We start from the raw sequence: 15955 nt of genomic DNA on the forward strand, positions 1-15955 counted from the left end.
GACTGTTGTTGTGTTGACTGTTGTTGTGTTGACTGTTGTTGTGTTGACTGTTGTTGTGTTGACTGTTGTTGTGTTGACTGTTGTTGTGTTGACTGTTGTTGTGTTGACTGTTGTGGTGTTGACTGTTGTTGTGTTGACTGTTGTTGTGTTGACTGTTGTGGTGTTGACTGTTGTTGTGTTGACTGTTGTTGTGTTGACTGTTGTTGTGTTGACTGATGTTGTGTTGACTGTTGTGGTGTTGACTGTTGTTGTGTTGACTGTTGTTGTGTTGACTGTTGTGGTGTTGACTGTTGTTGTGTTGACTGTTGTTGTGTTGACTGTTGTGGTGTTGACTGTTGTGGTGTTGACTGATGTTGTGTTGACTGTTGTTGTGTTGACTGTTGTTGTGTTGACTGATGTTGTGTTGACTGTTGTTGTGTTGACTGTTGTTGTGTTGACTGATGTTGTGTTGACTGTTGTGGTGTTGACTGTTGTTGTGTTGACTGTTGTTGTGTTGACTGATGTTGTGTTGACTGTTGTGGTGTTGACTGTTGTTGTGTTGACTGTTGTTGTGTTGACTGTTGTGGTGTTGACTGTTGTTGTGTTGACTGTTGTTGTGTTGACTGTTGTTGTGTTGACTGTTGTGGTGTTGACTGTTGTGGTGTTGACTGTTGTTGTGTTGACTGTTGTGGTGTTGACTGTTGTTGTGTTGACTGTTGTTGTGTTGACTGTTGTTGTGTTGACTGTTGTTGTGTTGACTGTTGTGGTGTTGACTGTTGTTGTGTTGACTGTTGTTGTGTTGACTGTTGTTGTGTTGACTGTTGTGGTGTTGACTGTTGTTGTGTTGACTGTTGTTGTGTTGACTGTTGTTGTGTTGACTGTTGTGGTGTTGACTGTTGTGGTGTTGACTGTTGTTGTGTTGACTGTTGTTGTGTTGACTGTTGTTGTGTTGACTGTTGTGGTGTTGACTGTTGTGGTGTTGACTGTTGTTGTGTTGACTGATGTTGTGTTGACTGATGTTGTGTTGACTGTTGTTGTGTTGACTGTTGTTGTGTTGACTGTTGTGGTGTTGACTGTTGTGGTGTTGACTGTTGTTGTGTTGACTGTTGTTGTGTTGACTGTTGTTGTGTTGACTGTTGTGGTGTTGACTGTTGTGGTGTTGACTGTTGTTGTGTTGACTGATGTTGTGTTGACTGATGTTGTGTTGACTGTTGTTGTGTTGACTGTTGTTGTGTTGACTGTTGTTGTGTTGACTGTTGTGGTGTTGACTGTTGTGGTGTTGACTGTTGTTGTGTTGACTGTTGTGGTGTTGACTGTTGTGGTGTTGACTGTTGTTGTGTTGACTGTTGTTGTGTTGACTGTTGTGGTGTTGACTGTTGTTGTGTTGACTGTTGTTGTGTTGACTGTTGTGGTGTTGACTGTTGTGGTGTTGACTGTTGTTGTGTTGACTGATGTTGTGTTGACTGATGTTGTGTTGACTGTTGTTGTGTTGACTGTTGTTGTGTTGACTGTTGTTGTGTTGACTGTTGTGGTGTTGACTGTTGTGGTGTTGACTGTTGTGGTGTTGACTGTTGTTGTGTTGACTGTTGTTGTGTTGACTGTTGTTGTGTTGACTGTTGTGGTGTTGACTGTTGTGGTGTTGACTGTTGTTGTGTTGACTGTTGTTGTGTTGACTGTTGTTGTGTTGACTGTTGTGGTGTTGACTGTTGTGGTGTTGACTGTTGTTGTGTTGACTGATGTTGTGTTGACTGATGTTGTGTTGACTGTTGTTGTGTTGACTGTTGTTGTGTTGACTGTTGTTGTGTTGACTGTTGTGGTGTTGACTGATGTTGTGTTGACTGTTGTTGTGTTGACTGATGTTGTGTTGACTGTTGTTGTGTTGACTGTTGTGGTGTTGACTGATGTTGTGTTGACTGTTGTTGTGTTGACTGATGTTGTGTTGACTGTTGTTGTGTTGACTGTTGTTGTGTTGACTGTTGTTGTGTTGACTGTTGTTGTGTTGACTGTTGTGGTGTTGACTGTTGTTGTGTTGACTGTTGTTGTGTTGACTGTTGTTGTGTTGACTGTTGTGGTGTTGACTGTTGTGGTGTTGACTGTTGTTGTGTTGACTGATGTTGTGTTGACTGTTGTGGTGTTGACTGTTGTTGTGTTGACTGTTGTGGTGTTGACTGTTGTGGTGTTGACTGTTGTTGTGTTGACTGTTGTTGTGTTGACTGTTGTTGTGTTGACTGTTGTGGTGTTGACTGTTGTGGTGTTGACTGTTGTTGTGTTGACTGTTGTGGTGTTGACTGTTGTTGTGTTGACTGTTGTTGTGTTGACTGATGTTGTGTTGACTGTTGTTGTGTTGACTGTTGTGGTGTTGACTGTTGTTGTGTTGACTGTTGTTGTGTTGACTGTTGTTGTGTTGACTGTTGTGGTGTTGACTGTTGTTGTGTTGACTGTTGTTGTGTTGACTGTTGTTGTGTTGACTGTTGTTGTGTTGACTGTTGTGGTGTTGACTGTTGTGGTGTTGACTGTTGTTGTGTTGACTGATGTTGTGTTGACTGATGTTGTGTTGACTGTTGTGGTGTTGACTGTTGTTGTGTTGACTGTTGTTGTGTTGACTGTTGTTGTGTTGACTGTTGTTGTGTTGACTGATGTTGTGTTGACTGTTGTGGTGTTGACTGTTGTTGTGTTGACTGTTGTGGTGTTGACTGTTGTGGTGTTGACTGTTGTTGTGTTGACTGTTGTTGTGTTGACTGTTGTTGTGTTGACTGATGTTGTGTTGACTGTTGTGGTGTTGACTGTTGTTGTGTTGACTGTTGTTGTGTTGACTGATGTGGTGTTGACTGTTGTTGTGTTGACTGTTGTGGTGTTGACTGTTGTGGTGTTGACTGTTGTGGTGTTGACTGTTGTTGTGTTGACTGTTGTGGTGTTGACTGTTGTTGTGTTGACTGTTGTTGTGTTGACTGTTGTTGACTGTTGTGGTGTTGACTGTTGTTGTGTTGACTGTTGTTGTGTTGACTGTTGTGGTGTTGACTGTTGTGGTGTTGACTGATGTGGTGTTGACTGTTGTTGTGTTGACTGTTGTTGTGTTGACTGTTGTTGCGTTGACTGCTGTTGTGTTGACTGCTGTTGTGTTGACTGTTGTGGTGTTGACTGTTGTTGTGTTGACTGCTGTTGTGTTGACTGTTGTGGTGTTGACTGTTGTTGTGTTGACTGTTGTTGTGTTGACTGCTGTTGTGTTGACTGTTGTTGTGTTGACTGTTGTTGTGTTGACTGTTGTTGTGTTGACTGCTATGGAGCCTCATCCACCGGTCGACTGGGACTCCAGACTCACCGTGGGGTCCCGCGGCTCCTGATCCGGTCCATCCTCTGCAACACAAAACAACACAACACAACACAACACCTGTGAGAGACTGTGATTGTGAACCTGCACACCGTTACCTCGACTCACCCTCTGGATCATGGTCACGTGTTCCTCGGAGCTGCTGAAGTTCTTGGCGAGGTCTGAGATACACAGCGACTCCAGCTGGCACGCCTGGACCCACCTCTGGTACTCCAAGGTTCCAGGGATCCGGTCCAAGAAGATCCTGAAGGCCTCCCACACGGCCTCCTGACACACTGAACCACAACACAACAATAACTTATTAAACCCATGCTAATGCTCCTGCTAACACTCAAGCTAACGTTCATGTTCAACCTCATGCTAATGCTCCTGCTAACACTCAAGCTAACGTTCATGTTCAACCTCATGCTAATGCTCCTGCTAACACTCAAGCTAACGTTCATGTTCAACCTCATGCTAATGCTCCTGCTAACACTCAAGCTAACGTTCATGTTCAACCTCATGCTAATGCTCCTGCTAACACTCAAGCTAACGTTCATGTTCATCCTCATGCTAATGCTCCTGATAACACTCAAGCTAACGTTCATGTTCATCCTCATGCTAATGCTCCTGCTAACACTCAAGCGAACGTTCATGTTCATCCTCATGCTAATGCTCCTGCTAACACTCAAGCTATTGTTCATGTTCAACCTCATGCTAATGCTCCTGCTAACACTCAAGCTAACGTTCATGTTCAACCTCATGCTAATGCTCCTGCTAACACTCAAGCTAACATTCATGTTAAACCTCATGCTAATGCTCCTGATAACACTCAAGCTAATGTTCATGTTCAACCTCATGCTTATGCTCCTGCTAACACTCAAGCTAACGTTCATGTTCATCCTCATGCTAATGCTCCTGCTAACACTCAAGCTAACGTTCATGTTCATCCTCATGCTAATGCTCCTGCTAACACTCAAGCTAACGTTCATGTTCAACCTCATGCTAATGCTCCTGCTAACACTCAAGCTAACGTTCATGTTCAACCTCATGCTAATGCTCCTGCTAACACTCAAGCTAACGTTCATGTTCATCCTCATGCTAATGCTCCTGCTAACACTCAAGCTAACGTTCATGTTCATCCTCATGCTAATGCTCCTGCTAACACTCAAGCTAACGTTCATGTTCAACCTCATGCTAATGCTCCTGCTAACACTCAAGCTAACGTTCATGTTAAACCTCATGCTAATGCTCCTGCTAACACTCAAGCTAACGTTCATGTTCAACCTCATGCTAATGCTCCTGCTAACACTCAAGCTAACATTCATGTTCAACCTCATGCTAATGCTCCTGCTAACACTCAAGCTAACGTTCATGTTCAACCTCATGCTAATGCTCCTGCTAACACTCCTGCTAACACTCAAGCTAATGTTCATGTTCATCCTCATGCTAATGCTCCTGCTAACACTCAAGCTAACGTTCATGTTCAACCTCATGCTAATGCTCCTGCTAACACTCAAGCTAACGTTCATGTTAAACCTCATGCTAATGCTCCTGCTAACACTCAAGCTAACGTTCATGTTAAACCTCATGCTAATGCTCCTGCTAATACTCAAGCTAACGTTCATGTTCAACCTCATGCTAATGCTCCTGCTAACACTCAAACTAACATTCATGTTCAACCTCATGCTAATGCTTCTGCTAACACTCAAGCTAACATTCATGTTCAACCTCATGCTAATGCTCCTGCTAACACTCAAGCTAACGTTCATGTTCAACCTCATGCTAATGCTCCTGCTAACACTCAAGCTAACGTTCATGTTCATCCTCATGCTAATGCTCCTGCTAACACTCAAGCTAACGTTCATGTTCAACCTCATGCTAATGCTCCTGCTAACACTCAACCTAACGTTCATGTTCATCCTCATGCTAATGCTCCTGCTAACACTCAAGCTAACATTCATGTTCAACCTCATGCTAATGCTCCTGCTAACACTCAAGCTAACGTTCATGTTAAACCTCATGCTAATGCTCCTGCTAACACTCAAGCTAACGTTCATGTTCATCCTCATGCTAATGCTCCTGCTAACACTCAAGCTAACGTTCATGTTCATCCTCATGCTAATGCTCCTGCTAACACTCAAGCTAACATTGATGTTCAACCTCATGCTAATGCTACTGCTAACACTCAAGCTAACGTTCATGTTCAACCTCATGCTAATGCTCCTGCTAACACTCAAGCTAACGTTCATGTTCAACCTCATGCTAATGCTCCTGCTAACACTCAAGCTAACATTCATGTTCAACCTCATGCTAATGCTCCTGCTAACACTCAAGCTAACGTTCATGTTCAACCTCATGCTAATGCTCCTGCTAACACTCCTGCTAACACTCAAGCTAATGTTCATGTTCATCCTCATGCTAATGCTCCTGCTAACACTCAAGCTAACGTTCATGTTCAACCTCATGCTAATGCTCCTGCTAACACTCAAGCTAACATTCATGTTCAACCTCATGCTAATGCTCCTGCTAACACTCAAGCTAACGTTCATGTTCAACCTCATGCTAATGCTCCTGCTAACACTCAAGCTAACGTTCATGTTAAACCTCATGCTAATGCTCCTGCTAATACTCAAGCTAACGTTCATGTTCAACCTCATGCTAATGCTCCTGCTAACACTCAAGCTAACGTTCATGTTAAACCTCATGCTAATGCTCCTGCTAACACTCAAGCTAACGTTCATGTTCATCCTCATGCTAATGCTCCTGCTAACACTCAAGCTAACATTCATGTTCAACCTCATGCTAATGCTCCTGATAACACTCAAGCTAACATTCATGTTCAACCTCATGCTAATGCTCCTGCTAACACTCCTGCTAACACTCAAGCTAATGTTCATGTTCATCCTCATGCTAATGCTCCTGATAACACTCAAGCTAACATTCATGTTCAACCTCATGCTAATGCTCCTGCTAACACTCAAGCTAACGTTCATGTTCAACCTCATGCTAATGCTCCTGCTAACACTCAAGCTAACGTTCATGTTCAACCTCATGCTAATGCTCCTGATAACACTCAAGCTAATGTTCATGTTCATCCTCATGCTAATGCTCCTGCTAACACTCAAGCTAACGTTCATGTTCAACCTCATGCTAATGCTCCTGCTAACACTCAAGCTAATGTTCATGTTCATCCTCATGCTAATGCTCCTGCTAACACTCAAGCTAACACTCATGTTCAACCTCATGCTAATGCTCCTGCTAACACTCAAGCTAACGTTCATGTTCAACCTCATGCTAATGCTCCTGATAACACTCAAGCTAACGTTCATGTTCAACCTCATGCTAATGCTCCTGCTAACACTCCTGCTAACACTCAAGCTAATGTTCATGTTCATCATCATGCTAATGCTCCTGCTAACACTCAAGCTAACATTCATGTTCAACCTCATGCTAATGCTCCTGCTAACACTCAAGCTAACGTTCATGTTCAACCTCATGCTAATGCTCCTGCTAACACTCAAGCTAACGCTCATGTTCATCCTCATGCTAATGCTCCTGCTAACACTCAAGCTAACGTTCATGTTCAACCTCATGCTAATGCTCCTGCTAACACTCAAGCTAATGTTCATGTTCATCCTCATGCTAATGCTCCTGCTAACACTCAAGCTAACATTCATGTTCAACCTCATGCTAATGCTCCTGCTAACACTCAAGCTAACATTCATGTTCAACCTCATGCTAACACTCCTGCTAACACTCAAGCTAATGTTCATGTTCATCCTCATGCTAATGCTCCTGCTAACACTCAAGCTAACATTCATGTTCAACCTCATGCTAATGCTCCTGCTAACACTCAAGCTAACGTTCATGTTAAACCTCATGCTAATGCTCCTGCTAACACTCAAGCTAACATTCATGTTCAACCTCATGCTAATGCTCCTGCTAACACTCAAGCTAACGTTCATATTAAACCTCATGCTAATGCTCCTGCTAACACTCAAGCTAACATTCATGTTCAACCTCATGCTAATGCTCCTGCTAACACTCAAGCTAACGTTCATGTTCATCCTCATGCTAATGCTCCTGCTAACACTCAAGCTAACGTTCATGTTCAACCTCATGCTAATGCTCCTGCTATCACTCAAGCTAACGTTCATGTTCATCCTCATGCTAATGCTCCTGCTAACACTCAAGCTAACATTCATGTTCAACCTCATGCTAATGCTCCTGCTAACACTCAAGCTAACATTCATGTTCATCCTCATGCTAATGCTCCTGCTAACACTCAAGCTAACGTTCATGTTCAACCTCATGCTAATGCTCCTGCTAACACTCAAGCTAACGTTCATGTTCAACCTCATGCAAATGCTCCTGCTAACACTCAAGCTAACATTCATGTTCAACCTCATGCTAATGCTCCTGCTAACACTCAAGCTAACGTTCATGTTCAACCTCATGCTAATGCTCCTGCTAACATTCATGTTCAACCTCATGCTAATGCTCCTGCTAACACTCAAGCTAACGTTCATGTTCAACCTCATGCTAATGCTCCTGCTAACACTCAAGCTAACATTCATGTTCAACCTCATGCTAATGCTCCTGCTAACACTCAAGCTAACGTTCATGTTCAACCTCATGCTAATGCTCCTGCTAACAATCAAGCTAACGTTCATGTTCAACCTCATAATAATGCTCCTGCTAACACTCAAGCTAACGTTCATGTTCAACCTCATGCTAATGCTCCTGCTAACACTCAAGCTAACGTTCATGTTAAACCTCATGCTAATGCTCCTGCTAACACTCAAGCTAACGTTCATGTTAAACCTCATGCTAATGCTCCTGCTAACACTCAAGCTAACGTTCATGTTCATCCTCATGCTAATGCTCCTGCTAACACTCAAGCTAACGTTCATGTTAAACCTCATGCTAATGCTCCTGCTAACACTCAAGCTAACATTCATGTTCATCCTCATGCTAAAGTTTAAAATGACTTGTTATAAACATAATAAAAAGTCATTTTAATCAACTTCTATATTTGCTAGCTTAGCTATTAGCTAACAAAGCTAGTTGCAGTGAAGGTGGTCTTGAGTGAACGAGACTGTGGGACGAGCCCATGAGCAAAGGGAGGTTCTGGTACCTCTGAGCTGGTAGTAGGCCTGGTGACTGGCCAGTACCTCGGCCAGGCTCTCCTGGGGGCAGATCTTGACTCCCGAGTGAAGGAAGATGGACCGCCTGGACCGCCGTCGACCTACTTCCAGTCCAGAACCTTTTCTGAGCGCCGGCGTCTTCAGGAGCGGAGTCAGGCGAACAGAACTCAGTCCTGAGTTCTCGAGGGGATCCGTCCAGCCGCTGCCCTCTGGACACACAAGAACCCGGGTCAGAGTCTCGTCATCAACCCTTGACCCCTGACCCAGAGACCACCAGGTCCTGGACCGTTTGTTCTGACCCGACCAGCCGTGATAGAGTTAATTATGTTGCATCGTAATGAAAGAGTTAATTATGTTGTATCGTAATGAAAGAGTTAATAATGTTGTATCGTAATGAGAGAGTTAATTATGTTGTATCGTAATGAAAGAGTTAATTATGTTGTATCGTAATGAAAGAGTTAATAATGTTGTATCGTAATGAAAGAGTTAATTATGTTGTATCGTGATGAAAGAGTTAATTATGTTGTATCGTAATGAAAGAGTTAATTATGTTGTATCGTAATGAAAGAGTTAATTATGTTGTATCGTAATGAAAGAGTTAATTATGTTGTATCGTGATGAAAGAGTTAATTATGTTGTATCGTAATGAAAGAGTTAATTATGTTGTATCGTAATGAAAGAGTTAATAATGTTGTATCGTAATGAAAGAGTTAATAATGTTGTATCGTAATGAAAGAGTTAATAATGTTGTATCGTAATGAAAGAGTTAATAATGTTGTATCGTAATGAAAGAGTTAATTATGTTGTATCGTAATGAAAGAGTTAATAATGTTGTATCGTAATGAAAGAGTTAATTATGTTGTATCGTAATGAAAGAGTTAATTATGTTGTATCGTAATGAAAGAGTTAATTATGTTGTATCGTAATGAAAGAGTTAATAATGTTGTATCGTAATGAAAGAGTTAATAATGTTGTATCGTAATGAAAGAGTTAATTATGTTGTATCGTAATGAAAGAGTTAATTATGTTGTATCGTAATGAAAGAGTTAATAATGTTGTATCGTAATGAAAGAGTTAATAATGTTGTATCGTAATGAAAGAGTTAATTATGTTGTATCGTAATGAAAGAGTTAATTATGTTGTATCGTAATGAAAGAGTTAATAATGTTGTATCGTAATGAAAGAGTTAATAATGTTGTATCGTAATGAAAGAGTTAATAATGTTGTATCGTAATGAAAGAGTTAATTATGTTGTATCGTAATGAAAGAGTTAATTATGTTGTATCGTAATGAAAGAGTTAATTATGTTGTATCGTAATGAAAGAGTTAATTATGTTGTATCGTAATGAAAGAGTTAATAATGTTGTATCGTAATGAAAGAGTTAATTATGTTGTATCGTAATGAAAGAGTTAATTATGTTGTATCGTAATGAAAGAGTTAATTATGTTGTATCGTAATGAAAGAGTTAATTATGTTGTATCGTAATGAAAGAGTTAATTATGTCGTATCGTAATGAAAGAGTTAATTATGTTGTATCGTGATGAAAGAGTTAATTATGTTGTATCGTAATGAAAGAGTTAATTATGTTGTATCGTAATGAAAGAGTTAATAATGTTGTATCGTAATGAAAGAGTTAATAATGTTGTATCGTAATGAAAGAGTTAATTATGTTGTATCGTGATGAAAGAGTTAATTATGTTGTATCGTAATGAAAGAGTTAATTATGTTGTATCGTAATGAAAGAGTTAATAATGTTGTATCGTAATGAAAGAGTTAATAATGTTGTATCGTAATGAAAGAGTTAATTATGTTGTATCGTAATGAAAGAGTTAATAATGTTGTATCGTGATGAAAGAGTTAATTATGTTGTATCGTAATGAAAGAGTTAATTATGTTGTATCGTAATGAAAGAGTTAATTATGTTGTATCGTAATGAAAGAGTTAATTATGTTGTATCGTAATGAAAGAGTTAATAATGTTGTATCATAATGAAAGAGTTAATTATGTTGTATCGTAATGAAAGAGTTAATAATGTTGTATCGTAATGAAAGAGTTAATTATGTTGTATCGTAATGAAAGAGTTAATTATGTTGTATCGTGATGAAAGAGTTAATTATGTTGTATCGTAATGAAAGAGTTAATAATGTTGTATCGTGATGAAAGAGTTAATTATGTTGTATCGTAATGAAAGAGTTAATTATGTTGTATCGTAATGAAAGAGTTAATTATGTTGTATCGTGATGAAAGAGTTAATTATGTTGTATCGTAATGAAAGAGTTAATTATGTTGTATCGTAATGAAAGAGTTAATTATGTTGTATCGTAATGAAAGAGTTAATTATGTTGTATCGTAATGAAAGAGTTAATTATGTTGTATCGTAATGAAAGAGTTAATTATGTTGTATCGTGATGAAAGAGTTAATAATGTTGTATCGTAATGAGAGAGTTAATTATGTTGTATCGTAATGAAAGAGTTAATTATGTTGTATCGTAATGAAAGAGTTAATTATGTTGTATCGTAATGAAAGAGTTAATAATGTTGTATCGTAATGAAAGAGTTAATTATGTTGTATCGTAATGAAAGAGTTAATTATGTTGTATCGTAATGAAAGAGTTAATTATGTTGTATCGTAATGAAAGAGTTAATAATGTTGTATCGTAATGAAAGAGTTAATTATGTTGTATCGTAATGAAAGAGTTAATTATGTTGTATCGTGATGAAAGAGTTAATTATGTTGTATCGTAATGAAAGAGTTAATAATGTTGTATCGTAATGAAAGAGTTAATAATGTTGTATCGTAATGAAAGAGTTAATTATGTTGTATCGTAATGAAAGAGTTAATTATGTTGTATCGTAATGAAAGAGTTAATTATGTTGTATCGTAATGAAAGAGTTAATAATGTTGTATCGTAATGAAAGAGTTAATTATGTTGTATCGTAATGAAAGAGTTAATAATGTTGTATCGTAATGAAAGAGTTAATTATGTTGTATCGTAATGAAAGAGTTAATTATGTTGTATCGTGATGAAAGAGTTAATAATGTTGTATCGTAATGAAAGAGTTAATAATGTTGTATCGTAATGAAAGAGTTAATTATGTTGTATCGTAATGAAAGAGTTAATTATGTTGTATCGTAATGAAAGAGTTAATAATGTTGTATCGTAATGAAAGAGTTAATTATGTTGTATCGTAATGAAAGAGTTAATTATGTTGTATCGTGATGAAAGAGTTAATTATGTTGTATCATGATGAAAGAGTTAATTATGTTGTATCGTAATGAAAGAGTTAATTATGTTGTATCGTAATGAAAGAGTTAATTATGTTGTATCGTAATGAAAGAGTTAATTATGTTGTATCGTAATGAAAGAGTTAATTATGTTGTATCGTTATGAAAGAGTTAATTATGTTGTATCGTTATGAAAGAGTTAATTATGTTGTATCGTAATGAAAGAGTTAATTATGTTGTATCGTAATGAAAGAGTTAATTATGTTGTATCGTTATGAAAGAGTTAATTATGTTGTATCGTAATGAAAGAGTTAATTATGTTGTATCGTAATGAAAGAGTTAATTATGTTGTATCGTTATGAAAGAGTTAATTATGTTGTATCGTTATGAAAGAGTTAATTATGTTGTATCGTAATGAAAGAGTTAATTATGTTGTATCGTAATGAAAGAGTTAATTATGTTGTATCGTAATGAAAGAGTTAATTATGTTGTATCGTAATGAAAGAGTTAATTATGTTGTATCGTTATGAAAGAGTTAATTATGTTGTATCGTAATGAAAGAGTTAATTATGTTGTATCGTAATGAAAGAGTTAATTATGTTGTATCGTAATGAAAGAGTTAATAATGTTGTATCGTAATGAAAGAGTTAATTATGTTGTATCGTAATGAAAGAGTTAATTATGTTGTATCGTAATGAAAGAGTTAATTATGTTGTATCGTAATGAAAGAGTTAATTATGTTGTATCGTAATGAAAGAGTTAATTATGTTGTATCGTGATGAAAGAGTTAATTATGTTGTATCGTAATGAAAGAGTTAATTATGTTGTATCGTAATGAAAGAGTTAATTATGTTGTATCGTAATGAAAGAGTTAATTATGTTGTATCGTAATGAAAGAGTTAATTATGTTGTATCGTAATGAAAGAGTTAATTATGTTGTATCGTAATGAAAGAGTTAATTATGTTGTATCGTAATGAAAGAGTTAATTATGTTGTATCGTGATGAAAGAGTTAATAATGTTGTATCGTAATGAAAGAGTTAATTATGTTGTATCGTAATGAAAGAGTTAATTATGTTGTATCGTAATGAAAGAGTTAATAATGTTGTATCGTGATGAAAGAGTTAATTATGTTGTATCGTAATGAAAGAGTTAATTATGTTGTATCGTAATGAAAGAGTTAATAATGTTGTATCGTAATGAAAGAGTTAATTATGTTGTATCGTAATGAAAGAGTTAATTATGTTGTATCGTAATGAAAGAGTTAATTATGTTGTATCGTAATGAAAGAGTTAATTATGTTGTATCGTAATGAAAGAGTTTATTATGTTGTATCGTAATGAAAGAGTTAATTATGTTGTATCGTAATGAAAGAGTTAATTATGTTGTATCATAATGAAAGAGTTAATTATGTTGTATCGTAATGAAAGAGTTAATTATGTTGTATCGTAATGAAAGAGATAATTATGTTGTATCGTAATGAAAGAGTTAATTATGTTGTATCGTAATGAAAGAGTTAATTATGTTGTATCGTAATGAAAGAGTTAATTTTGTTGTATCGTGATGAAAGAGTTAATTATGTTGTATCGTAATGAAAGAGTTAATTATGTTGTATCGTGATGAAAGAGTTAATTATGTTGTATCGTAATGAAAGAGTTAATTATGTTGTATCGTAATGAAAGAGTTAATTATGTTGTATCGTAATGAAAGAGTTAATAATGTTGTATCGTAATGAAAGAGTTAATAATGTTGTATCGTAATGAAAGAGTTAATAATGTTGTATCGTGATGAAAGAGTTAATTATGTTGTATCGTAATGAAAGAGTTAATTATGTTGTATCGTAATGAAAGAGTTAATTATGTTGTATCGTAATGAAAGAGTTAATTATGTTGTATCGTAATGAAAGAGTTAATTATGTTGTATCGTAATGAAAGAGTTAATAATGTTGTATCGTAATGAAAGAGTTAATTATGTTGTATCGTAATGAAAGAGTTAATTATGTTGTATCGTAATGAAAGAGTTAATTATGTTGTATCGTAATGAAAGCGTTAATTATGTTGTATCGTAATGAAAGAGTTAATTATGTTGTATTGTGATGAAAGAGTTAATTATGTTGTATTGTGATGAAAGAGTTAATTATGTTGTATCGTAATGAAAGAGTTAATTATGTTGTATCGTAATGAAAGAGTTAATTATGTTGTATCGTAATGAGAGAGTTAATTATGTTGTATCGTAATGAAAGAGTTAATTATGTTGTATCGTAATGAAAGAGTTAATTATGTTGTATCGTAATGAAAGAGTTAATTATGTTGTATCATAATGAAAGAGTTAATTATGTTGTATCGTAATGAAAGAGTTAATAATGTTGTATCGTAATGAAAGAGTTAATTATGTTGTATCGTAATGAAAGAGTTAATTATGTTGTATCGTAATGAAAGAGTTAATTATGTTGTATCGTGATGAAAGAGTTAATAATGTTGTATCGTAATGAAAGAGTTAATTATGTTGTATCGTAATGAAAGAGTTAATTATGTTGTATCGTAATGAAAGAGTTAATAATGTTGTATCGTAATGAAAGAGATAATTATGTTGTATCATAATGAAAGAGTTAATTATGTTGTATCGTAATGAAAGAGTTTATAATGTTGTATCGTGATGAAAGAGTTAATTATGTTGTATCGTAATGAAAGAGATAATTATGTTGTATCATAATGAAAGAGTTAATTATGTTGTATCGTAATGAAAGAGTTAATAATGTTGTATCGTAATGAAAGAGTTAATTATGTTGTATCGTGATGAAAGAGTTAATTATGTTGTATCGTAATGAAAGAGTTAATTATGTTGTATCGTTATGAAAGAGTTAATTATGTTGTATCGTAATGAAAGAGTTAATTATGTTGTATCGTAATGAAAGAGTTAATTATGTTGTATCGTAATGAAAGAGTTAATTATGTTGTATCGTAATGAAAGAGTTAATTATGTTGTATCGTAATGAAAGAGTTAATTATGTTGTATCGTGATGAAAGAGTTAATTATGTTGTATCGTAATGAAAGAGTTAATAATGTTGTATCGTAATGAAAGAGTTAATTATGTTGTATCGTAATGAAAGAGTTAATTATGTTGTATCGTGATGAAAGAGTTAATTATGTTGTATCGTAATGAAAGAGTTAATTATGTTGTATCGTAATGAAAGAGTTAATTATGTTGTATCGTAATGAAAGAGTTAATAATGTTGTATCGTAATGAAAGAGTTAATTATGTTGTATCGTGATGAAAGAGTTAATTATGTTGTATCGTAATGAAAGAGTTAATAATGTTGTATCGTAATGAAAGAGTTAATTATGTTGTATCGTAATGAAAGAGTTAATTATGTTGTATCGTAATGAAAGAGTTAATTATGTTGTATCGTAATGAAAGAGTTAATTATGTTGTATCGTAATGAAAGAGTTAATTATGTTGTATCGTAATGAAAGAGTTAATAATGTTGTATCGTAATGAAAGAGTTAATTATGTTGTATCGTAATGAAAGAGTTAATTATGTTGTATCGTAATGAAAGAGTTAATTATGTTGTATCGTGATGAAAGAGTTAATAATGTTGTATCGTAATGAAAGAGTTAATTATGTTGTATCGTGATGAAAGAGTTAAGACCCGACATTCCGTCCTAGACTGACGCGCGACCTCGTAGCTCGTAGCTCGTAGCTCGTAGCTCGTAGCTCGTAGCTCGTAGCTCGTAGCCTCTCGACGACTGCGATCCCCGCGTACTTACACGACCCTAAGAGGCTTTTGGCGCCGACTCGGTTCAGTCCGAAAGTCTTTTTCACGATCACGGCGGACGGAAGACGGAGACTCACCGGGCAGGACGGCGGCCTGAGAGGTCGCGGCGAGCAGCAGAGCGAGGCCCACCTCCCAGAGCATGGCAGAACCTGAGAGTCCTGAGCGTCGAGAATCCAGGCACAGGGTTCCTCAGGAGCAGCTCCTGGCGCTCGGACGACGCTCTGACCACAGACTGGACTCAGGACTTGTGACGACGTTCTGAGGGTTAAAAATGTCGACACCGTTTCGGGAATAATCTGTTTATCTGCTGCTCAGACATAATCCGTCTTTGCCCCGCGGCGCTGCTGGACTCATCCTGTTAGTGGCTTTCGGTCGACCTCCTCCTTTGACTCCCAACGACCCGCCCACCCCGTGACCCGCGTTTAATCAGAGATTATTGATGTTCACAACAATCGTCTGTCGCCGTGAAGATGAAAGTTGACTTGTGGGTCACACTCCGAGGTCGCTTGAAGGTCA

General features: G+C 36.7%; 1 protein-coding gene across 1 annotated transcript in view; it reads right to left on the minus strand.

Moving 5' to 3' along the window:
- Positions 1 to 15580, minus strand: part of LOC148066927 (uncharacterized) — a 26648-nt gene extending 11068 nt beyond the window's left edge. The window contains 4 exon segments of the mRNA XM_087806334.1: positions 3299 to 3333; positions 3416 to 3582; positions 8427 to 8645; positions 15517 to 15580. Coding sequence (XP_087662460.1) covers positions 3299 to 3333; positions 3416 to 3582; positions 8427 to 8645; positions 15517 to 15580 — 485 coding nt within the window.
- Between the last annotated feature and the right edge of the window lie 375 nt (positions 15581 to 15955).

Source organism: Callionymus lyra, chromosome 13 (genome assembly GCF_982586985.1).
Source record: "Callionymus lyra chromosome 13, fCalLyr1.hap1.1, whole genome shotgun sequence".
NCBI classification, from domain to species: Eukaryota; Metazoa; Chordata; class Actinopteri; order Syngnathiformes; family Callionymidae; genus Callionymus; species Callionymus lyra.